Here is a 25,009-nt window from a genome sequence, read left to right as displayed (position 1 = left end):
ATTACCCTGTTGAGTTACGGGCTTTTTGTTGTTGTTTTCCTCTCTCCTTGCTACTACCCCAATTTGAATGTCAGAACTAAGGCAGCAAGGGTCTCCTCTGACTTACTCATGGTTGTATTAATTACCATCAGCCATTTGGTATAGAACATTTTCTAACCAGGTTTGAAAGGAAGAAAAGAAGGGTGGAACGAATGGAGGAGGAGCAGCATGGAAAAACTGGGAAGTTCTCTTTTTCAAAAATCACATAAGAAGTCATAAAATAATATTATAATACATTATTGAATTACATATTAAACACTCAGATTTACAATATAGGGATGAAATTTCACCAAACTGGCAGATGAAAATAATTTAAATAAAGTAAAATTTAAGGGATAACTTCAGATTTCTAATGGCCAAATCAACCTGTTTCATACCTCAAAGCTGCCACTAAGATGAAATCACAATTGGAGAAGATTTGGCAGCAATGTTTCCTCAAACCTGCTCATTTGGTCTTATCTACATGGCTATTACTTTAAAGCTACCACCATGTCTCGCTGGATCCCCAGCATTCATCTCCTAACAGCTTTACCTGTTCTACTTTTCTCTAACAAAATCATGGTGATCTTTACTAATTTATATTATCTCAATACTCAGCACCCTGTACCTCAGTACCCTGAATCATAAATTCACTTAAGAAGTGTGTAATTATAACCGTTTCTGTCACTCCAGATTACTATAATAATCTCCACTTCCTTAAACACTGGGCCACAGATCTACTGAATTATTTTCAGGGATTGAGTGTAGGGAGTTTATTCTTAAAAGAAATATGATGAGTAGTATTTATGAAATAAACTTTTGAAAGAGATTTGAAAAGCAAAGCTTGAGAATAGTGTATGTGTGGCAACAATATGGAAATGCTGTTCCTATCCCTAATTAAGCCTGAAAGAGTTTTCTTAAAAGTTCTACAGTACATCCTGGTTGTTTTCAGATTTTATAAGCACAGCATCACCTGAAGGAAGTGGAAATAAATTGCGTGAGAACTGCCCCTGAGATTTTAGTTCAGAATGTCTGCTAAGGGGTCCATGAAAGTAATTTTTTAAAAACATTCCCAGCTATTGCATTTAGTATGTGGCCAGCTTTTTAGAAAGAACAAGGGCAAAACCAAAACCAAAGGAAAAAAATATATTACCAATACTACATTGAAAGAATGATTTAGTGGTAAAAATCTATCTCCATAATTGAATATAAATCTTTTTACCTGTCACAAAGCAAGGCATCCTACTGACTGTAGGCTGGAGGTTAAGAGTTTGAGGTTGTGGAATCTAGCTGTCTGGTTCAAACGCTAATGAACCATGATTCTACTTCTAATGAACATTGCTTCCAAAGACAATTAATTAACACAACATTCTCATTTTGCCACAATAACTTTGGTTCTTAATCACAGGACCATTGTGCAGATTAAATGAAAGCTTTGAAAACTGTGCCAAAGGCATAGTATGCTCTCAACATGTATTGTCGTCTAAAATGGCAAATGCATGTAATAGTTCTCCTGGGAAACCCTGTACATTTGCCAAACTCAACAAGTATTTTCCCTCTAGAGAAGCCAATATGAAATATTTGAAATGAATAACTCTGAGAAAGACTGATTGAAGGAAGACAGCTATGCTGAGGACCATTATTTCTGTGTTTTGATATTTATAGAGAGCTTCATTAGGATTTTAATAGTTAATTTACCTCTGCTGTGTGAGATAGTTTAACATTATTATTTCCTTTTCAAAATGAGGAAACTGAAGCTCACATGACTTCATAACTGTTTACATATGCAAAACAAAGGAACAGTAACAGTTGAGAACCACGTTTGGGATCTCTTCCTTAAGTGCCAATGAATCTCTCTAAATGATTGTTTCTGTTTTACTTTGTGTATATTGTATTAGGCAGCATGGGCTGCCATAACGAAATACCACAAATTGAGTAGCTTAAGTAACAGGAATTTATTTTTTCACATTTCTGGAGGCTGTACATTCAGAGTCTCAAAGTACCAGCCAAGTTGGTCTCTCTTGAGGTCCCTCTTCTTGGTTTGCAGATTGCCGCCTTCTTGCCGAGACCTTGCATCACCTTTTCTTGTTGTGTGTGCACTCCTGTAATCTCTTTCTCTTCTTATTTGAATACCAGTCCTACTGCATTAGGGCCTCGCTCTTACAACTTCATTTAGCCTTAATTACCTTCTTACTCTACTTCCAGATACAGTCACATTGGGGTTTAATGCTTCAATATATGAATTTAGGTTGGAGGGAACACAATTCAGTTCCTAAAACGTATCAGTAGTAAGTTATTCATGAAGCATTCAATGTATCAAAACATGACAAATGACAACAAAAATATAATTATGATAAAATGAATACAAACAAATTTTCCAGTGAATAAAACATGTAATAAACTTAAATTACTAACATGTTAATCATTTCCTTCTGTGATAAAATACTCTAAATACTATGGTTTTAAATGTGTTATAACTATGTTCTTTACTAAATAATCAACAGACTGTTCATAAATACATGTTCTTAATACAAAAAAAAAACAGAAATTATACTGAGGAATCATTTTTTAATTACTTTTACATTTTAAAAATAAATTTTGCTTAAAGTATCATACTGTATTCAAACTCCAATGTCTTTAATAGTTGGACCAAAATATTTCCTTTTTATTTTTTACTTTTGTTTTAGGTTTGATGGTACATGTGCAGGTTTCTTACACGGGTAAACTGCATGTCACAGGGGCGTGGCATACAGATTACTTCATCACCCAGATAATAAGCATAGCACCCAATAGGTATTTTTTCTGATCCTCTCCCTCTTCCCACCCTCTACTCTCAAGTAGGTCCCAGTGTCTGTTGTTCCCCTGTTTGTGTTCATGTGCTCTTGTTGTTTAGCTCCCACTTATATGTGAGAACATGTGGTATTTGATTTTCTGTTCCTGTGTTAGTTTGCTTAGAATAATGACCTCTAGCACAATCTATGTTGCTGCAAAGGACATAAACTCATTCTTTTTTATAGCTGCATAGTGTCCCATGGTGTACGTGTACCACATTTTGTTTAGTCTACTGTTGATGGGCATATAAATTGATTGTCTTTGCTATTTTGAATAGTGCTGCAATGAACATATGCATGCTTATGTCTTTGTGGTAGAATGATTTATACTCCTTTGAGTATATACCCAACAATGGGATTGTTGGGTCAAACAGTAATTCTATTTTAAGTATTTGGAGGCATCACCACACTGCTTTCCCAGAGTGGCTGAACTAATTTACACTCCCACCCAAAATGTATAAGCATTCCCTATCCTCTGCAACCTCGCCAGCATCTATTATGTTTTGACTGGTAAATAATAGCCATTGTGACTGGTATAAGATGGTATCTCATTGTAGTTTTTATTTGCATTTCTCTAATAATTAGGCTGAGCATTGTATAATATGCTTATTGGATACATGAATGTCTTCTTTTGAGAACTATCTGTTTATGTCCTTGGCCCACTTTTTAATAGTGTTGTTTTCCTTTTGTAAATTTTTTAAGGTCCTTATGCATTCTGGATATTAGACCTTTGTCAGATGAATGGTTTGCAAAAACTTTCTCTCGTTCTGTAGGTTGTCTGTTTACTCTTATGATACTTTATTTTGCTGTTCAGAAGGTCTTTAATTAGATCCCATTTGTCAATTTTTGCTTTTGTTGCGATTGCTTTTGGCATCATTGTCCAGTGAAATGTTTGTCAGGTCCTATGTACAGAATGGTAGTTCCTAGGTTATATTCCAGGGCTTTTATAGTTTTACATTTAAGTCTTTATAATTCATCTTGAGTTGATTTTTGTATATGGTATAAGAAAGGGGTCCAGTTTCAATCTTCTGTATATGGCTAGCCAGTTATCCCAGCATCATTTATTAAATAGGGAGTCCTTTTCCCGTTGCTTGTTTTTGTCAGTTTTGTTGAAGACTGGATAGTTATATGCATGTGCCATTATTTCTGGGATCTCTATTCTATTCCATTGGTCTATGTGTCTATTTTTGTAACAGTACCATGCTGTTTTGGTTACTGTAGCCTTGTGGTATAGTTTGAAGTTGGGTAATATGATGTCTCCAGTTTTGTTCTTTTTGCTTAGAATTGCCTTGGCTATTTGGGCTCTTTTTGCAGAGACACAACAACAGCAAACAAAACTTCAGGCCAATATGCTCAATGAATATAGATTCAAAAAGTCCTCAACAAAATACTAGCAAACTGAATCTGCCATCATATCAAAAAGCTAATGCACCACGATCAAGTAGGCTTTATCCCTGGGATGGCAATCAGTAAATGTGATTCATCACATGAAGAGAGCTAAGGACAAAAACCACATGATTATCTCAATAGACACTGAAAACACTTTCACTAAAATCCAAATCCCTTCGTGTTAAAAACCCTCAATAAACTAGGCATTGAAGGACCATGCTTCAAAATAATTAGAGCCATCTAAGACAAACCCACAACCAACATTATACTGAATGGGCAAAAGCCAGAAGCCTTCCCTGTGAAAACCAGTACAAGACAAAGATGCCTTGTCTCACCACTCCTATTCAACATAGTATGAGAAGTCCTGACTAGACCTATCAGGCAAGAGAGAAATAAAAGGCATCCAAATTGGACGAGAGAATGTCAAACTATCCCTGTTTGCAGATGACATGATTCTATATCTAAAAAATCCTCATCGTCTTCTAAAAAAACCTCATCGTCTGTTCCCAAAAGCTCCTTGATCTGATAAACAACTTCAGCAAAGTTTCAGGATACAAAATCAATGTACAATAATAAGTAGCATTCTTAAACACCAACATCTGAGCCTAGAGTCATATAAGGAATGTAGTGCCATTCACAATAGGCCCCAAAAGAATAAAATACCTAGGAATACAGCTAACCAGGGAGTTAAAAGATCTCTACAATGAGAGTTACACTGCTTAAATAAATCGGATATGAACAAACAAATGGAAAATAATTTCATGTTCATGGATAGGAAGAATCAATATTGCATAAATGGCCATACTGCCTAAAGCAACTTAGAGATTAAATGCTATTCCTATCAAACTACTAAAATGTTTCTTAAATATCTAAAAATACATGTAAGTTAACTTCCTAAATGTCATAGCCCACATTGATATTCAAATACAAAAGTCTAAAATAATAGAGCAGAAGTAAAAAATTTATGAATCAAAGAAAAAGTTTAAAAGAAACATTTCTCATTCATCTATTAAATTATTTAGGAACTGTCCTAAGTACTGGCACTGTAATGCCAAATAAGTGATTTTTTTTCCAGTAGGTATATAGGTGAGAAGATGAAAATGTAAAATAAGTTGAGGGTCCAGAATAATATTAGTCAAACATTATTATTAGCCTATTACCTAATTGTATTTTTAATCTTGAACCTATATAACAGAATGAAAATCTTTCTAAAAATAAATTTTTAATGAGGCATGAATGTTAAACATTCTGGTTTCTCCATAGAAAATGGAAACTAAGAAAAGTAAAATCAACAAATATATATGAGTTTGATACAAGGGGAAACTTCTATGGTAAGAAAGTAAACTTGTGCCATATCTGTGAATTAGGAATTATAGAGAGCAATGAAATGTGGGGATTACTGAAAAATGTCCAAATGCTTGAAATTCAGAAATAAGACTAAATATTATTTGGGAGTTCCTTATGATATAAACAAAATATTCATTCTGTAAGCATAAATACTTGATGAGAAGAGTTTACAGAATACCATTTCTCCATCAGGGTACTGAAAAAAAACTTCCCTCCCCCACACCCCTTAAATCTATATAATTCCTTCTAACACTTAAATTGATTTCACTTTAATAACACTGGTATAGAGATCAATCAGTTGAGGTCTGGTTATCTTTAACAGTGGTTTGACTTTGTATAGAGGAGGATTGATATTTCTTGCAATTTTAATAAATACTGAAATTACTGGTTTATTCTATAGTGCCAAGGATCAGCAATCTACTTCAAGGGAAAAGCAAGATTTTTGTCTGTAAGCTGAACATGTGTGGAAAATTCCCCAACATGGTAAAATATTCAATTGGAAGAATAAAGGTGCTAAAAATTACTGTGTGGAAGGGAGGAGAATAAAACCACACAAATCCACCCCATGGAAGCCCCAATAAGGCCAAGAAGAAAACAACCTGGCCACTTAGCAAATAAAACACTTCTTAAAATATTTTAATGGTTAACCTGGAAAAATACAATTAGTATTACTCGAGGAAGATAGTTTTTTTTGTGGATTTTCTTCCTAAAAAGAGCAGTTCAAAGCCAAGACCTCTCAGCTTATTTAGAGCATGTCAGGATCCATTGCTTTTTTTTTTTTTTTTTTTTTTTTTTTTTTTTTTTTTTTGAGACCGAGTCTCACTCTGTTGCCCAGGCTGGAGTGCGGTGGCTCAATCTCGGCTCACTGCAACCTCCGTCTCCTGAGTTCAAGCAATTCTCCTGCCTCAGCCTCCTGAGTAGCTGGGACTACAGGTGCCCGCCACCATGCACAGCTAATTTTTGTATTTTTAGTAGAGGTGAGGTTTCACTATGTTGGTTAGGCTGGTCTTGAACTCCTCACTCAAGTGATCCACCTGCCTCGGCCTCCGAAAGTGTTGGTATTACAGGGATGAGCCACCGCGCACGGTCTTAAATCTGCATTTCTAAAACCCTAATATTGTCTATGAGCCAAGAGTTGAAGGAGCAAATTACAGACAGATTCATTGTAATTCAACTCACAATAGCACTTCAATAAGATGCGATGCTCATGCATATCACCCTTGTTGAAAACTTCTAAAACCTTGTGAATCTATCATTTCTGCTTTGTTTTAGTCATCACCTTAGATTAAGTGTTGTTCTATTTTTGCCTTGTGGGATATTCTGCCTTTAAGATGACTGCTGCACTTTAGATATTAAGTGCTCATTTTACTGCATTAACTTGCCTAGTCACGATAGTGCCTTCACGGTGTAGCCAAGAATCACTTATAATAGCAGTACCCATAATTACATTTCACATTAATTTTCATTGTCCTTCTACTAAAACAAGTTTAGGTTAGATAACATATGCTAAATGCTTTATATCCAGCACCACATAATGCAATCTGTAAATGTTATCTTATTTCATCTTCATAACATGACTATAAGCACAACCATTTTAAAGATGGAGAGTATTAGACTCTCTGTGGATATGAAACTTGCTCTGAGACACAGATGGGAAAACTGTAATATGAACCCTAATTGATTTCAAAGCTTAAAGATATATTTCAAAATACAACACAGCTTATCTTAAAATGCCTTATTTCAATCAGGAAAAAAAAAAAAAAAAAAGGCTAATTTTTAGAAAACCAAGGAATGTTTACCTAGGTGTTAAGTTTCAGTAAAACAAATGTTCAGTTAATAAGACTATTTATTTTAGAGACAGGGCCTTGCTCTGTCACTCAGGCTGGTGTACAGTGGCACAATCATAGCTCACCATAATCCAGAACTCCTGGGCCCAAGCCGTCTTCCTGCCTCAGCTTACCAAGTAGCTGAGACTACAGGCATGTGCCACCAGGCCTGGCTATTTTTATTTTTTCTTTAAGAAATTGGGTCCCACTACCTGGTCCAGGCAGGACTTGAACTTGTGGCTTCAAGTAATCCTTCTGCCTCAGCCTCCCAAAGTGCTGAGATTATAGATGTGAGTCTCTTTTCCTGGCCTAATAAGGCAATTTGCTTACTATACACATACAACAAAACTTATAAAATACATTTTATTTTACGTTTTGGAAAATAACTTTAAAATATTTTAATATCATAAGATATAAAATTACTAAAACTAAATTTAATAAAATTAAACCTCCCAAGAAGAAACTTTGCAAGGCTTCTAAGGAGAAAATTATATATTTAGTTGAGAGGCCTTAAAGATGACCTAAGTAAAATTTAAAATACACTGTGTTTTGGGCAAAAGCATTAAATACTGAAATAATGTCAAATATACTTAAATTATCCCATAGAGTTAATGAAACTCCAAGTTAAATACAAATATAGTTCTTCATGAAATTTGCTATGCTGTTTTTGAAATTTATAAAGAATCAAGAATAATCAAGATATTTCTGAGGAAAAAGAACTGGGAAAAGGGATCTTTTACTATTGTATGTCAAAATTTATAATGAAAGCTATAGTAATTCAGGCAATGTGCAGGACCAAATAAATTATCCAAAAAAGGGAGGGTCTGCTATCAGACTTTATAAAAGAAACTGTACATGAAATATACAGAATTTTGACATATGACAGATTTGATATGTCAGATCAATTGAGAGACGTCTATTCAATATTTGCACTTATGTACCTTTCAAAATGTGTTTGTATAGGAAAACAATAAAATTGGATTTCTGTCTCACGTAATGTGTAAATTAACTCCTGCTTGATCAAGAACATAAATGACAAGTGCAAAACATGAAAAAAAAAATAGTGAAAATACAGAACAACATTTTTCTATAGTTGGAGTACAAGTCCCAACTGTAAGAGAAAATATTGATGTATTTCATAATTTAATAAAAATAACTATGATTAAACCAAAGATCTCTTAAATGGAAAAAAAAAATTACAAACCTGCCAAAAATGCCTGGGACTCTTGTGACCAACAAAGGAGTAGTATTAACATTATAACATGAATATATACAGAAAAAAACAAATGGAAAAATGCCAAAATAGAGTAATGAGCAAAAGGCCTGAATAAACATACAAAAGAAAATATTAATCTAATAAAATATAAAGAGGTATTATACATAATTATTGATCAGGGATTGATAAAAGTTTTCAAATGTCATATCAAGAGTTAATGAAAATGTGATGAAACTGGATCTCTTCTAATTATTTTATTGAGTTAAATTAGTAAACAATTTTGGGAGACATTTTGGTATTACCTTGTGAAATTTAGTATTATAACAAGTATAATCTGGTGATTCTACTCCTACACATGTCTCAAGAGAAAAGTTTTAACAGATGAAACACATCTATATCTATCTATCATCTGTTATGCACACACACGTGTCATATATATACATATATACATATACATATACATATATGACTGTGTGTGTGTATAACAGATGATAGATAGTTGCACTTATGTACCTTTCAAAATGTGTTTGTATAGGAAAAAAATAAAATTGGATTTCTATATATAATACATAATTTTGTGTGTGTGTGCGCATGTGTGTCAACAATAGGGACATAATCTGAAAAGATCATCGTTAGGCAATTTTGTCTTTGTGTGAAGGTCATAGATTTAGATGGTATAGCCTGCTCCATTATATAGCTCCATTAAAATCCTATGTGACCACTACCTTATATGCATCCATTTTTAACCAGAAAGTCATTATGCGGTGCATTACTATATATCTATGCAGTTGGCCCTCCATATCCATGGATTCCACATTATTGGAATCAACCAATCAACCACAAATCAAAAATATTTTTTAAAAATGCATCTGTACTGAACATGTACAGATTTTTGTTATTATTCCCTAAACAATACAATATAACTAGTTATATACCATTTATATTTATTATATACTGCATTAGGTATTATAAGTAATCTAGAGACAATTTAACATATAGAGGAGGATATGCATAGAATATTGGCAAATACTATCCCATTTTATATTAGTGACTTGAGCATATGTGGATCTCGAAATCTGCAGAAGGTCTTGGAACCAATCTCCTATGGATACCAAGGGACCCAGTATATATGAATGTTCAGAGTATCACAAGGCTGGAGACAATGTAAATACTCATGGAAAGGAGGGTAGGTGTATATGTCATGGCATATTAATACAGTGCTATAATACAGGGAGGACAAAGAGACCACAGAGGAAACATTACTACAGGCAAGTCTTAGCCATTGGATTTAAAAAGCAAGAATATTACATTTAGCATGAAATACCTTTTTTAATTAAAGCAATTAAAATGATACATTTTCAATAATATATATAAATATATTTCACATATATATACACACTTAGCATATGTATATGTGAATATGTATACACACGAGTGTATTTTGTTCAAAGCCATGGGAATAAAACACACAAGTTATAGTTCAGTGACTTATAGCTAGGGGAGGTAAGAGTGGAAATGGGAGAGGAGTGGCTACATAGAAAGGATTTTGTCAGATATTTCAGAGATCATTTTGAGGTTTGTTTTATTACTGAATATGTATGTTAACTCTATTAAATGAATATTTTCATTTATTCATGCACATATACAAAAGAAACACATACACTACTGGTACTTTACTGTCATACAAAAAATATACCTTGTTTTTAAAGGGTTATTTTATTTCAACTACTTTTTTTTTTCAGTAAGGGCTTTTCTTATTAAGATGGAGATAGAAAACTGTGTCTTGTATAGAATGGATCCTCATGTTTTTTAATATAAATTTTATTTTTAAATTGACAAGTAAAAGTTGTACATATTTATGATATACAACATGTTTTGCTAAATGTGTATATTGTAGAATAGCTAATCAAGCTACTTAATATATGCACTATCTCAAATACGTATAGTTTTGTGGTGAGAAACAATCTATTATCTTAGCAATTTTTAAGTATATGATAAGATATTATTTACTGTAGCCACCATGATGTACTATAGAACACCTGAGCCTAACTAAAGCATTTTCTACTTCGCTTTCAGCTTGATGATTCCCTGAATCAGATCCGTGAGCTCCAGAGGTCTCTGAATGAAGAGAGAGAAAGAAATGAAAACTTAGAGGCTGAACTCAGGCACTTGCAAAACTGGTAAGTTTTTCACAAAATATGCTGAATTAAAGATTAGGGCCTTAAATAAAGACATTTCCATATCCTTTTCTTACATATCAGTAAAATTATTTTTATTAACTAGACATATTAATGAAAAAATCTTAGACAATGCACAAATTAACGGGCTTCTTGACTTCTTCTAATTTTTGCTTAATAGATACTGCATATTCTCAAAAAGACAATGTAAATGTCATTTAAAACAACTTTAATTCTAAGACGTGTAAATATTTTGAAAGTCAAAAGTGGCTTTCACAATACTTCTTACATAAAATCTGAAAGAGTTACAATATTGGCAAGCAAAAGTAAGTTGAAAACCATACAAGTTGCTGGTCATTAACAAGAGAATCATTGACTTTAAGTAAAAGTACTGGTTTGTTTAAGTAATTGGTAAACTTTTAAGTAGGTGTTTTTTGTCTATGTGGTGGAGATGGCAGATTGTATTAACAAAAATGAATCATTCTAGAGATATAACAATACATTTCTTATATAATTTTATAAATCATTTCTAATTCTTTGTGTAAAACAGAAGTGAGCAGATGAATCAGAAAAAGTGTTTTGTATTTTGAAGTAACAGATAACTTGTGATTGAAGCTAAGACAGGTTATAAGCATCGCTGAGAAACTAAAAGGACTTTTTACTTTTATCTGGATAGACATTTCTACAGTAAAATCATGGAAGGACATCAGCATTGCAAAGTAGTATCTAGCTAGAAATCAGGCCACAATTAAGCTGTGGTTTCCCTTTGAGTAGCGGGAGTAAAGAAAATTAGGAAATTGTGGTTATGTGAATATTTCCTTAAAACTTTTATATACATTATAGTTTATTGCTTCATATTTACGTTTAGTTTTTCAGGCGAAATGTTATTTTGAACAAAATGACACTTATAATTTTCCATACCTATTTTCAACTGAAGGCAACTTGTAAGATTTAGCTCAGTCAATAACATACTGGTTTTACTCATCTCCCTCTCCATTGATTAGTCCAAAAAAAATGAAATCTTACTAATTCATTACCGAAGACGGACCACTTTTATCAGAGTCTCTCATTGTAAAAGGCTTCTTCATTCACTGAGTCTTTACTTTTTCCCTGTTTCTCTCCCAAACATGGGAGATTGTATGACTAGTAGGAACTCAGCACTGGGGGGCAAAGGACCTGACCTTCAAGTGCACACTGGTGTGTGTTTGCTAGGCTGTGCAGTAATGAAGTCCATTTTGTCACTGTGTACTCTTGCTGGGTTCTGATGCTGAAATGTGAACTTCCCTCTCTTTGCTTAACACTCCTCCTGTTGAACTGGATCCATTTCAACCCTTTCTGGTATGACCTCCTCTATCCCATCATATCCCCTATCAACAAACTGACTAAGCAATTCACCCAGATGGAGCCTTCGGGATGGGCCCCAGGTCAAGGTCTCATCTCAGTCACAATCCCATATGAGAACCAAATACAGTTTGGAGAAGCTAAATATTAGGGTTCCCCTTGCCTGACCATGTTTCTCTGCTTTTCTGTAGCTGTGCCCCAAGTGGGTGTGGGGCAATTGGCAAGGCATCTTCCTCTCAAGATCCTAAACGCAAGTGGAAAACAAATCTCCCTGCCACCATCCCTCATCATTAGACTTCTATAGTTTCTTGCATACAACACAATCTCTAGATAAAAGCACATAAAGGGGAAAATGGGGTTCTTTTCTGAAAGGTTTGCTCATCTGACAATCTCAGAACCCAAGAGGAATGGGTTTTTATACTCTCACATTATATCATGTTCTCTTTTCTATTCTAGAGTTCCACTATTGTGATAGGCCAAAGAGGCAGCTCCTCAATGCTCTCAGTACAGACTCATATTGATAACTACCCCTTCCAGGGCTGCTATGAACAAAGCATTGTCTAGATGTATCAGGTGTATTAACTCGTTTAATCTTCGTAAGACATATATAATGGAGACATTTATTATCCTCATAAACCAGATGAGGAAGTTGAGATGTGATAGATGAAGTGGACAGGATTATGAAAGAATGTACTGGAAGAAGACTAAACTTCATTCAAGGCTGAAGTTGCATAGTAAACATTTGGTTTGTACAGATAATGGCTTAAGAAAGATATTTGCTTCAATGATTTTCCTTCAAAATGTTGGAAACGAAATATTGTTTCAGTTATATCTTGGTGTGCCACAATCAATGCCAAAACTTAATGAAAACAACAATGATTTTCTATGATTGAAGATTCTGTGAGTTGGCTGTGGTCAGAATGGTGGTTCTTTTGCTGTATGTGATGTTGGCTGGGGTCACTCGAGGTTTCACTTTATGCTAATTAAATGGCTGCTGGTTCCCAAGAGGGTAGACGTGAATTTGAGCTTTACCCTGTAGGTGTCTGCTTGTCTCCTATTCATCCTTTTTGCAGAATAAACAACCCTTTTGCCTTCTGAGTCTCTCTCTTCTCAGACATCCTGCCTACCATGGGGTGCTGGGGTAATAGAGGCCTGTTGATTTAGATAGATAGATAGATAGATAGATAGATAGATAGATAGATAGATAGATAGATGATAGGCAGGCAGATAGATAGATAGATAGATAGATAGATAGATAGATAGATGGATGATAGATAGGCAGGCAGATAGATAGATAGATAGATAGATAGATAGATAGATAGATAGACTAGATAGATAGAGATAGAGACAGACAGATGATCAATAGAGATTTTTTAAAAATTGTAACTGTGCTGAAAAACACATAACTTTACCACCTTATGCTTTCTAAGTGTACAGCTCAGTAGTGTTAAGTATAGTCAGTGTTATGCTGCCATTACCTAGAAATGTTTCATCTCATAAAGCTGAAAATTCTATGCCCATTAAACAACTCCCCATTTTTCCTCTTCTCAGCACCTTTCTAAGAATATGTCTCCTTTAGATACCTCATATAAATGGAATCATATAGTATTTTGTTTTTGTTACTGGTTTATTTCACCTGGCATAACATCCTCAAGGTTTATTCATGTTGCATGTGTCAGAATTTCCCTTATTTGTCCAGCCTCCAGTAATAATTTCTCTGTGACTTTTACAGCTTTCATGAATCCCCTCACTGCCTTTTCAGTGTCCACTTGTCCATGGTTTGTAAACCAATACTATATATTTTATGTTTTTGTTACGGCAGCACTGCATTTTCTGGTACCAATTTCTGTTTCAGATATCTACTGCTACAAAACAAATTACCTTGAAACTTAGTAGCTTAAAGCATGTTTGTATTGCTTACCACTGTTCTGTTGGTTTTCTGGGTTTAGCTAGGTAGTGCTTCCACTCAACCCATGGGGTGAGTCTTACAGCTGCATTTTACTAGGAGACCTCCTGGGTCCCGGGCGTCCAAGATTACTTCAATCTCTTATCTGATACCTCATCTGGGGTGATGAATACAGCTGCTGGCTGGGCCTCTCTCTTGTTCCAAGTAACCTCTCAATACTCAGGAGTCAGCCTTGAGCTTTTTCCTGTGGATACTGGCTTTCAGGAGGATTGCTGGGGCAACAGACAGCTACTTCCCTCAGATTCGATTGGTTAGAGCAGGTTATAGGGACGTTCCAGTTTCAAGACAAGAGGACATTAATGCTATGGCTTTATGGAAGTAGACGCGTGCATATATAGGGACAGCTAGGAGTTGTTGGCATGCATTATTGCAGACCAGTGACCACAAATGGCAAAATGCAGCAAGTCCTGGTTCAAAGAAGACCTAACTCCTCATACCCATTGCCACCCATGCCCATCTTGCAGATAAACAATTCAAATTTAATGGAAAGTTATTTTTTTCCCCAGCTTTTCTTTTAGGTTCAGGGGGTACGTGTACACATTTATTACATGGGTAAATTGCGTAATGCTGAAGTTTGCTGTATGAATGATCTCATCACCCAATTCATGAGCATAGCAGCTAAAGGTTGTTTTCCAACCCTCACCTAATTCCCACCCTCCCTGCTCTAACAGTCCCCAGTGTCTATTATTTTCATCTTTATATTCATATGTACTCGGTATTTAGTTACCACTCATAAGTGAGAACAGGTGGTATTTGGTTTTCTGTTCCTGCATTAACTTGCTTAGGATAGTGGCCTCCAGCTGCATCCATATTGCTGCAAAGGACATGCTTTTATTCTGTTTTTATGGCTGTGTAGTATTCCATGGTGTGTATGTACCACATTTTCTTTATCCAATCTACCATTGATGGATACCTGAGTTGATTCCATGCTTTTGCTGTTGCAAATAGTACTTCAATTAGCATACGGGTGCATGTGTCTTTTTTGGTGTGATGATGTGTTTTCCTTTGGGTATATAACCCAAAAATGAGATTGCTGAATTAAATAGTGGCTCTGTTATAAGCTTTTTGAGAAGTCTCCAAACTGCTTTCTCCAGCAGCTGAACTAATTTACATTCCCACCAGCCATGTATAAGTGTTCCCTCTGCTCTACAGCCTTGCCAGCAACACCCGTTTTTTTCTTTTTGTTTGTTTAGTCTTTTTAGTAATAGCTATTCTGACATGTGTGAGATAGTATCTTATTGAGGCTGTGATTTGCATTTATCTAATGATTACTGATGTTGATAATTTTTATACGTATTTGTTGGCTATGTGTATATCTTCTTTTGAAAAGAGTCTACTCAGGTAATTTGCTCATTTAATTGAGCAAATTTTAATTTGGATGCATAGATTGTGAATTTTCTCCCATTTTGTAGGCCGTCTGTTTACTCTCTTGATAGTTTCTTTTACTTTAAAGAATGTTCTTAGTTTAATTAGGTCCCCATTGTCAGTTTCAGTTTTGTTGCACTTGCTTTTGAGGACTTAGTAATATTTTATTTTTACAAGATCTATGTCCAGAATGGCAATTCTTTTTTTTGTTTTTTTTTTTTTGTTTTTTGTTTTTTTTTTGAGACGGAGTCTCCCCTTGCACCCGGGCTGGAGTGCAGTGGCCAGATCTCAGCTCACTGCAGGCTCCACCTCCCGGGTTGACGCCATTCTCCTGGCTCAGCCTCCTGAGTAGCTGGGACTACAGGCGCCCGCCACCTCGCCCAGCTAGTTTTTTTTTTTTTTTTTTTGTACTTTTAGTAGAGACGGGGTTTCACTGTGTTAGCCAGGATGGTCTCGATCTCCTGACCTTGTGATCCACCCGTCTCGGTCTCCCAAAGTGCTAGGATTACAGGCTTGTGCCACCGCGCCCGGCCCAGAATGGCATTTCTTAGATTTTCTTCTAGGGTTCTTATATTTGAGGCTTACATTTAAGTCTACAATTCAACTTGGGTTAATTTTTTATATGGTAAAATGTAGGGATCCATGTTTATTCTTTTGCATATGGGTAGCCAGTTATCCCAGAATCATTTGTTGAATGGGGATTACTTCCCTTATTGCTTGTTATTGTTGACTTGGTCAAAGATGAGGTGATTGTATATTTGTGGCTTTTCTAATCTGTTGAATTGACCCATGAGTCTGTTTTTGTATTAGTACCATACTGTTTTGGTTACTCTAGCCTTATAGTATAGTTTGAAGTTCAGTAATGTGATGCCTCCAGCTTTGTTCTTTTTACTTATGATTGCTTTGGCTATTTGGGCTCTTTTTTGTTTCCATATGAGTTTTAGAAGTTTTTTCTTCTATTTATGTGAATAATGATATTGGTGCTTTGACAGGCATAGTTTTGAATCCATAAATCGTGTTGGGCAATATGGACATTTTAACAATATTGATATGCCAATCCATGAGAATGGAATGTTTTTTTCATATGTGTAATCTGTGATTTCTTTCTTTGGTATTTTGTAGTCCTCCTTGTAGAGATTTTTCACCTAGTTGTTTAGATGGATTCTTAACTATTTCCTTTTTTTTGTTCCTATTTTAAATGGATTGGGTTCTTGATTTGGCTCTCAGGTAGAATATTATTGGTATATAGAAATATTACTGATTTTTGTACATTGATTTTGTATCTTGAAACTTTACTGAAGTTATTTATTAGCTCTAGGAAACTTTGGCCATCTTTAGGACTTGCCAGGTATAGTGTCATATCACCAGTAAAGAGAGAATTCGACTTCTTTTCCTATTTGGATGGTTTTTATTTCTTTCTCTTGTCTGACGACTCTGACTAGAACTTGCAGTGCTATGTTGCAAAATCTCACTGTGGTGAGAGTGGCCATCTTTGTCTCATTTCAGTTTTTAAGTGGAATGCTTCCAGATCTTGCTTGTTCCACATGATGTTAGCTGTGGGTTTTTCATAGATAGGTCTTAGGATTTTGAGGTATGTTCCTTTAATACCAAGTGTGTTGGGGGTTTTTACTCAGGTGGCAGTGTTGGATTTTATCAAAGTCTTTTTCTGCATCTATTGAGAAGCTCATATGATTTTTGATTTTGATTCTGTTTACATGGTAAATTACATTTATTGATTTAAGTATGTTGAGCCAGTCCTGCAACCAAGAAATAAAGCCTACATTATGTGGCTAATTAATTTTTTGATGTGCTGCTGGATTTGTTTTACTAGCATTTTGTTGAGGGTTTTGTGTCTATGTTTATCAGGGATATTGCCCTGTAGTTTTCTTTCTTTATTGTCTCTTTGTCAGATTTTGGTATCAGAGTATTGCGGCTTTGTAGAATGAGTTAGGGAAAAGCCCTTCCTCCTCAGTGTTTTGGAATCATTTATGTAGGATTGGTAACAGCGCTTCTTTATATGTCTGGAAGATTTTGGCTGTGAATCCATCTGGTCCAGGGCTCTTTTTTGTTGATAAGTTTTTAAATACCGATTCTATTTGGAGCTCAATATTGGCCTGTTCAGGGTTTCGATTTATGGCCACAGCACCCTGAACATGCCTGATCTCCTTTGGAAAGCTATTCTTAGTATAAAATAGGGGCCATGAGATTTATGTTTGTGTGTTGTCTCTTTTCCATTTTAGCAACTTGTATTGATTTTAATGTAATGAGATCATGTGAATTGTTTAGTAAGGTTTTGATATTCTTTTGCTTCTGCACATATTCCTCCAGCTAAATCAGAAGATAGCTTTTGCTGGTTATTATCTCTGTGACCTTGAGTGTGTTATTTGTAATGAAACTATGTAAAACTGCCTCAAAGATTGAATGAAATAATGGATGTGAAACCCTTGATAATAGCATCTGGCATTAATAAACATTCAACAAATATCAGTTTATTTGTATTCTAATTTTCAAGAGATTATTTCCTTCAAAACAACTAAATTTAGAAAGTAAAATTTATGTGCAGAAGGAAAATATACTTTTAAATAATCTTGGAAATACTTTACAAAAATTGTAAAATTATAATGATGCTTGACTTCAACTATAACCTTTAAATATTGAATATATTTTCTTATGTTTTGTTGAAATATCTTGAAAAATTATTTGCATTCTGTAAAACATCATTTATAGTAACAATAACAATACTGACTTCACACACTTGATATTTATATATTAGACTTTGAAAGTGTCACATATACAACATTGCTATATAAAACTATAGACATTAACTGGTAATCTCAATAGTTAAACTTTTATCTTTAAATTTCTAATTTGTCATTTAAGGAAAATCATTAGAATTATATATATCAGAAAACTCCAGCATGAGAGGAAATCAGAATCTAAATATTATCTTTAACTTAGATTGAATATTCATAATCACATAAAAGAAGAAATCCTCAATATTCTTTGTAAAATACCACTTTGTGTAAAATATTTAATTGTTATATCAACAAACTCCCAAATATATACATTTCAAAATAAAACTACAGTAAATTAAGCATAGTTTGGCATAGTTTGTATTGCTAAACCTAAAGAAAACCATATATTGCAACTGGAAACATTTAATTTTTATTGCAAAATACCATAGGTTACTGTAAAAAGTGAAGCAATACATATAGAAACAGTTTCCCTTGTTTATTCTCTTGTTTTCAATAATGCCTATCTCATTACACAGCTCTTACGAAGGCTAATAAAATGTGAATGAAAGTAAGTATTAGTTGATTTTAAATCAAAATATTGAAAATACTATATTGTCTGCATACCCAAGAGAAACATGTACACAGACTTCAAAGATTAGTGTAGAACTAATAGTGCACATTTTCCTCCAAAATGCAAAGGCCTTCAGTGTCTTGGCCTGGCCTGTGCCATATTCTTAGGGATAAAAAGATACCGTGTGATTGGTGTGGGAAATGAGACAATCTCCCCACAATTCTTGTCTTGGTAATTATGCAACTTTCCTTACTGTGACTCAACTTTGGGTTCATCACACCAACTGGAGTGGAGTGCATGGAAATCATTATTTCTGATTTCAGTACATATTTATCTTGCTAACATGATTTGTTTCTAAAGAACATGTATGATTTTTCTTTTACCTTGGATTCAGGGGTCCATGTGCAGGTTTGTTGTATGGGTATATTGTGTGATGCTGAAGTTCTGGGTATGGATAATCCCATTACCCAAGTAATAAGCATAGAACTCAGTAAGTAGTCTTTCAGCACCCCTGCCTTGACCAGCACACAGTGTCTATTGCTTCCATCTTTGTGTCCATGCATACTCAATGTGTAGCTATCACCTCTAAGTGAGAGCATGAAGTATTTGGTTTTCTGTTCCTGCATTAATTCACCTAGGATAATGGCCTCCAGCTCCATCCATGTTGCTGCAAGGAACATGATTCTGTTCTTTTATGGCTGTGTAGTATTCCACAGTATGTATGTGTCACATTTTCTTTATCTAACCCACTGCTGATGGGCACCTAGGTTAATTACATGTCTTTGTTATTTGAAATGGTGCTTTGATGAACATATGGATGCACGTGTCTTTTTGGTAGAATAAATTCTTAACAAAGTACTAGCAAACTGAATCCAGCAGCACATTAAAAAGTTAATTTACCACAATAAAGTAGGCTTTATTCTTGGGATACAGGGTTGGTCCAATGTATGCAAATCCATAAATGTGATTCACCACATAAACAGAATAAAAAACAAAACTCATATATGATCACCTCAACAGAGGCAGAAAAAGAGGCATCAAAATAATAAAAGCCATCTACGACAAACCCACAGCCAACATCATACTGAATTGACCAAAGCTGGAGCCATTCTCCTTGAGAACCAGAACAAAACAGGGATGCCTACTCTCACCACTCCTATTCAGCATCGTACTGGAAGTCCTACCTAGAGGAATCAGGCAAGACAAAGAAATAAAAGACATCCATATAGGGAAAGATGAAGTCAAGTTATCTGTCTTTGCTGATTATATAATTCTACACCTACAAAACCCGAAAGACTTCAGTGAAAGAATTCTAGAACTGATAAATGACTTAGGGAAAGTTTTAGGATACAAAATCAATGTACAAATTCAGTAGCATTTCTATACACCAATAGGTTCTAGATGAGAATCAGTTCAAGAACACAATCCCATTTAAAAGCCACACAGAAAAAAAGGAACTACCTAGGAATCCATGAAACTAAGAAGTTAAAAGACCTCTATGAGGAGAACTGCAAAACACTGCTGGAAAAAAAAAATCAGAAATGACACAAATAAATGCAAAAATATTCCATTATTCTCCCCATTACATATTGTTGCAAAGTTAGTACTATTTTCTGAAATCACCTCTAAATATATGATTTCTATATCTTTAAATGAAGGCAAAATTCTATGTTTATTTATGGACATAACTAATGCAGAAACATTTGAAATTTTCTACTTTCAATGAATACAGTTCTATTGGTTATAAAAGAGTAAGTTTCTGTGATGTACTTAATACTTTTATCTACGATATTTATCAAAGAAACTAATAATAAAGATACTTTTTTCAAAAGCAAACTCTATCAGACCCATATAATTATTGTTGACAATCATGGCTTGGAAAGTTTAAATAGGAAAACAATTTCTATATTGAATATAATAATGTTCTTGTTTGGACCTATAAAAATCTATTTAAGACAGGAACATAGCTCGTAGTTGAAAGCACTGTATTAGGAAAAGAAAAAACTAAGTCCAGCTTGAACCATAATTAGCACAGTGAGGTGCCAATCCATGGAAACAAGTAATGCTGGAAAGAGATTTGTCCTAAATAAGCTATTCAGTAGCCACATTGATGACCAGGAGAAAGAAACAGAGAAATAGAAAATCTATATTTCCAAGTTATTTTGTGTCAGAAGACAAGGAGAAATTAAAAATGGTCCTAAAGCAAGAGAATATGATGTATTAGAAACAATTTAAAAAATAACTCATATCATAAAAGCTAATGGTATAAGGAAAGACTGCTGAAGCACAAGTATAATATTAAGAGTGAATCTCATTTTCTTCCCTGTATGACCCACACCATCCTACCTGCTTTATGAAGTAGAAAATGGTATCTCCATTTTACAAGTGAGAAACAGTGGTTTCAGTGAATACATTATTTTCTTAAGTATCACATGCTTATCTATGGATTAGAAAAGACCTTCTACTTGGGCCGGGAGCGGTGGCCCACGCCTGTAATCCCAGCACTCTGGGAGGCTGAAATTGGCAGATCACAAGGTCAGGAGATCGAGACCATCCTGGCTAACATGGTGAAACCCCATCTCTACTAAAAATACAAAGAATTAGCCGGGCATGGTGGCGGGCGCCTGTAGTCCCAGCTACTTGGGAGGCTGAGGCAGGAGAATGGCGTGAACCTGGGAGGCTGCACTCCAGCCTTGGCTACAAAAAAGAAAAGAACTTCTACTTGATTAACCTGATGGAATTATAGATGAGAGTGTTTGGAAGCCATCAGATATATATAAGATATTTAAGCAAACTATTTAATCTTTTGAAGCCTCGATCTTCTTAACTATAAAATGGAGATAGCAATACCTGTTATAAGCTTGCAGCCATAATTTAGTGTATGCTAATTGTACCATTTTGAAGAAGACCAGCATGTTTCATGATTATGTCATGAGGTTTAAATTAAGAATCAATTAAAGATAAAAATGCACAAATATAAAAGTTTCCAATGGCTATTGATGTATTAATGTTTTAAAAATTTATTCCTAAATTTGATATGTAATTCTCTAATAAAATTTGGCCATACTTTCTGGTTCTGCTCACCACAAACAAAAATAAGATCTCAAGAAGAATGACATGACTCAGGTTTGAAAATATTTCCCATAAAGAGAGGTTAGAAGGAATTAAGGTTCTTTTGCATTTAACATGTCTGCAATTTGACTGTTAGAATAAAATCAAATTTTGATTAGAGAAAGATGTTGGGCTGGGCTGTCCTCTTTGGAAGAAATGACTAAGTGGAAGTATATAACTTAAAATTTAGAGGTAAAAATTATTTTAACCTTAAGCTGTAACTTGGGGTAAATAGTGAGATAATAGTACTCAGCTCTATAAATAATAATGTTGTGAATGAACACAATACTATTCCCTTAGGCATATTATTCAGTTGCACAATAGCAATTTCGTCACTTCCCCTTCGCTTGCTTATTTAACCTGTGAATGAAAGGGTACAAGCTCAAAGAATACTACACTTGAATGAGAATATAGCTTTTTTATATGTCTTTAATTAACTTAATTCCCCTGTATATAAAATATATTTTGGAGGATATTCGCTCATCTTAAGTGTGGTATTTAAGAAGTAGCTGCTTTAGTTATACTGTTGAGTGAAACTTAGTACTCTGATACTTTATTTTAATGGTGAGTCCTGTGAGCAGGCGAATGGTATTAATGTTTCTATTATTTGACTTATTATTTGGAAAATGATTTTAATACATTTATTTGGAGGCTGCAATCTACACACACACACACCATCATCCCCCCATGCTGAGCTTACATATCATACAGTTGTTAGTAACTAAACATGAGATAAATAAGAAAAGTATAAAAATGACATTATTTATTTCACATAAAGAGTAGGAGTGAAAGCAATTTCAGGGGCTCTAATAACTCAGGATTCATATTGTAAGTTGGTGCTTTATCTCAATAACAACCCCAAAAGTGGTAATAATTACTACAAATATTTGGAAACTAGACGATAGTTCAACAAATACCTTAATGCCGAGGTAACTTTGTGTTTCTTTTTTTCAGCGATTTTTAAGGGCATTTTAATGTGTAAATTAACGTTTAGGAACACAAATTTCAGAACTGAAAAGCACAAATGCATTCATAATAGCGATGTACGTTTCCTTCGTTGAAGACAGAATTGCTCTTGGCACACCTGTTTCCCTCAGATATCTATAACTGAGATTCCCGTGGTTTGACAATGTTGTCAAATGCCCCAATCTCAAATATTGGAAGAAGTCTGGAGAAAAAGTGTAAATAGCACTAATTTATATTAAATTACATTATTCTACTGACACTTGGTTAATGCAAGACATTTGTATAGAATAGTAGTCTACTGAGAACTCTAAGCCTTTATTTCAGAAAGATTTACTAATTCCTCTTCCATGGAATTCCGTTTATGTTTTTAAAATTCACAGTTTATGAAAACTACAGAAAGTAGAAAAGACAGGGTAGAATATGTGCTGAATTTAGCTAAATTCTATTCAGGTATGATGATGGCATTTATGATATTTAAGACACCAAAAATGTTGTTTGAGACATTATATATTAAATATTTCATTTCCTCATTACAACATAATGGAATTTACTTAAAATTTTGAACAGAATACATGAGTCCATGAGTGGTCTACTTACATTGATTTAAATCGGTAACATTAGAAATAACTACATCTGTGACGTTAGATATAATCAAATAAAAAAGTTTTTAAAGCCAGTACTAAACCATACAAAATTCAACCCCAAGTAGATTAAAGCCATGTTATAAACAAAAGGAAACTAGGAAAGTATTATAAGAAAATGGGATTATTTTGTAATCATTTCAGAAAAGACCTTTTAAGCAAGCACAAATCTCAGAAACTATAAACTATGAGGTATTTGACCTCATAGAATTTTATAATGTATTTCATTTTAATCAGAGTGTCATTTCCCAAGGACACTACTCTTGTATACATTAAATCTTTCTCCTGATGCTACTTGTCCTCAAGTTCTATATAGGCTTTTCCTACTATCCTTGTTCTATCATCTCTTGAGAACTCATTACATCTAATGAACTCTTACACCAACAGAACTTTCACCACTCTTCTATCTCATCATGCCAATGTAGTTTATACTAAATTTTTAGTTAAATACAGTTACATTTTCCTGAGAATGTTAAGATTGTTTATGGGAGAGCCTCATAGTGCATTATAATTAAATGTTCTGACAGTTACCTTTTTAATTATTATTTTCTTTCTGAACTTAATCATTGCCTATATTTAGTTGCATGATTTTCTATGCATGTATATTTTTTCCTTCAGAATACTTTTATTATGAAATAAATTAATTCCAAATGAACAGTTTTTCCTAAAAATCTATTATAATCAGGAGTAATTTCTGTTTGGACAGCTCTATTATCTTGGGATCTCCACTTACCAATATTTCTAAACTCCTTATATTTTTTGCTGAATGCCCTCTTTGTTACAGTATATTATCAGCAATTTAAGAAAAATGATGTCATGCTACATAAATCTTTTAGTTTTTTTTTATTTCAATTTGAGCCCTTTCTAGTTATGTCTTTATAATAGCATATTCTTGTTTTATGACTCCAGTGTCCTTTATAGCCTCTTCAAAGATAAGTAAATATTACTTTTGTGTTATTCTCTGTGTTTTCTATTTCCTCCCAATCATAATGCTCTTGTTTCTTCATTTTAAACTTTATGATTTTCAAACTTTTGATTTATCCTTGGATGAATCTCAACTTTCTCTATTGTTCTCATCTCTTGCTTGCTTTATTTCTAGGCCTTTTTAGTCAACCTTTTCTCCTTACATACTTTGGGATTATTGGATACTTCTTTCTTTCTTTGCAGAAGTTTTTAGCTTAACTCTTTATCCTCTGTAACAACCTCAGAATTCAGCAAGTAACTCATCAGGAACGCTGGCCCTCAAGTCTCAGTTTATCATTCCAGCCCACCGTGGCCTCTTTTCTACAGATTATAAGTGAGTTTACTATAAAGTTAATCTAAGCATTTATCTTTTATAAAAAGCATTTAGAATATTAACAATAATGTCGTACATATAAACGAAATATATAATTTATTTTATGGCTTTAAATTTCTTGATGTTTTCCTGGCATTCTGTGTGTTATATAGGGATTGTGTTATGCAGTACTGCTTTTTTTTTTTTTTTTTTTTTTTTTTTTTTTTTTTTTT

At 34.1% G+C, this 25,009-nt stretch overlaps 1 protein-coding gene across 2 annotated transcripts in view; it reads left to right on the top strand.

Annotated features, from left to right (window-relative positions):
* The window catches only part of CCDC102B (coiled-coil domain containing 102B), a 355,558-nt gene extending 343,690 nt beyond the window's left edge, over positions 1–11,868 (top strand). For both annotated transcript variants that reach the window (XM_017867082.1, XM_017867080.1), the window contains one exon: positions 10,704–11,868. In XM_017867082.1, the coding sequence (XP_017722571.1) occupies positions 10,704–10,811 (108 nt within the window). In that variant the 3' untranslated portion in view covers positions 10,812–11,868. The remainder of the gene's footprint in view (positions 1–10,703) is intronic.
* Positions 11,869–25,009: the final 13,141 nt, after the last annotated feature.

The sequence above is a fragment of the Rhinopithecus bieti genome, unplaced genomic scaffold (assembly GCF_001698545.2).
Source record: "Rhinopithecus bieti isolate Rb0 unplaced genomic scaffold, ASM169854v2 scaffold_2272, whole genome shotgun sequence".
In the NCBI taxonomy this organism is placed as follows: Eukaryota; Metazoa; Chordata; class Mammalia; order Primates; family Cercopithecidae; genus Rhinopithecus; species Rhinopithecus bieti.
The sequence above is the reverse complement of the archived record's forward strand: the minus strand, read 5'-3'. Positions and strand labels throughout refer to the sequence as shown.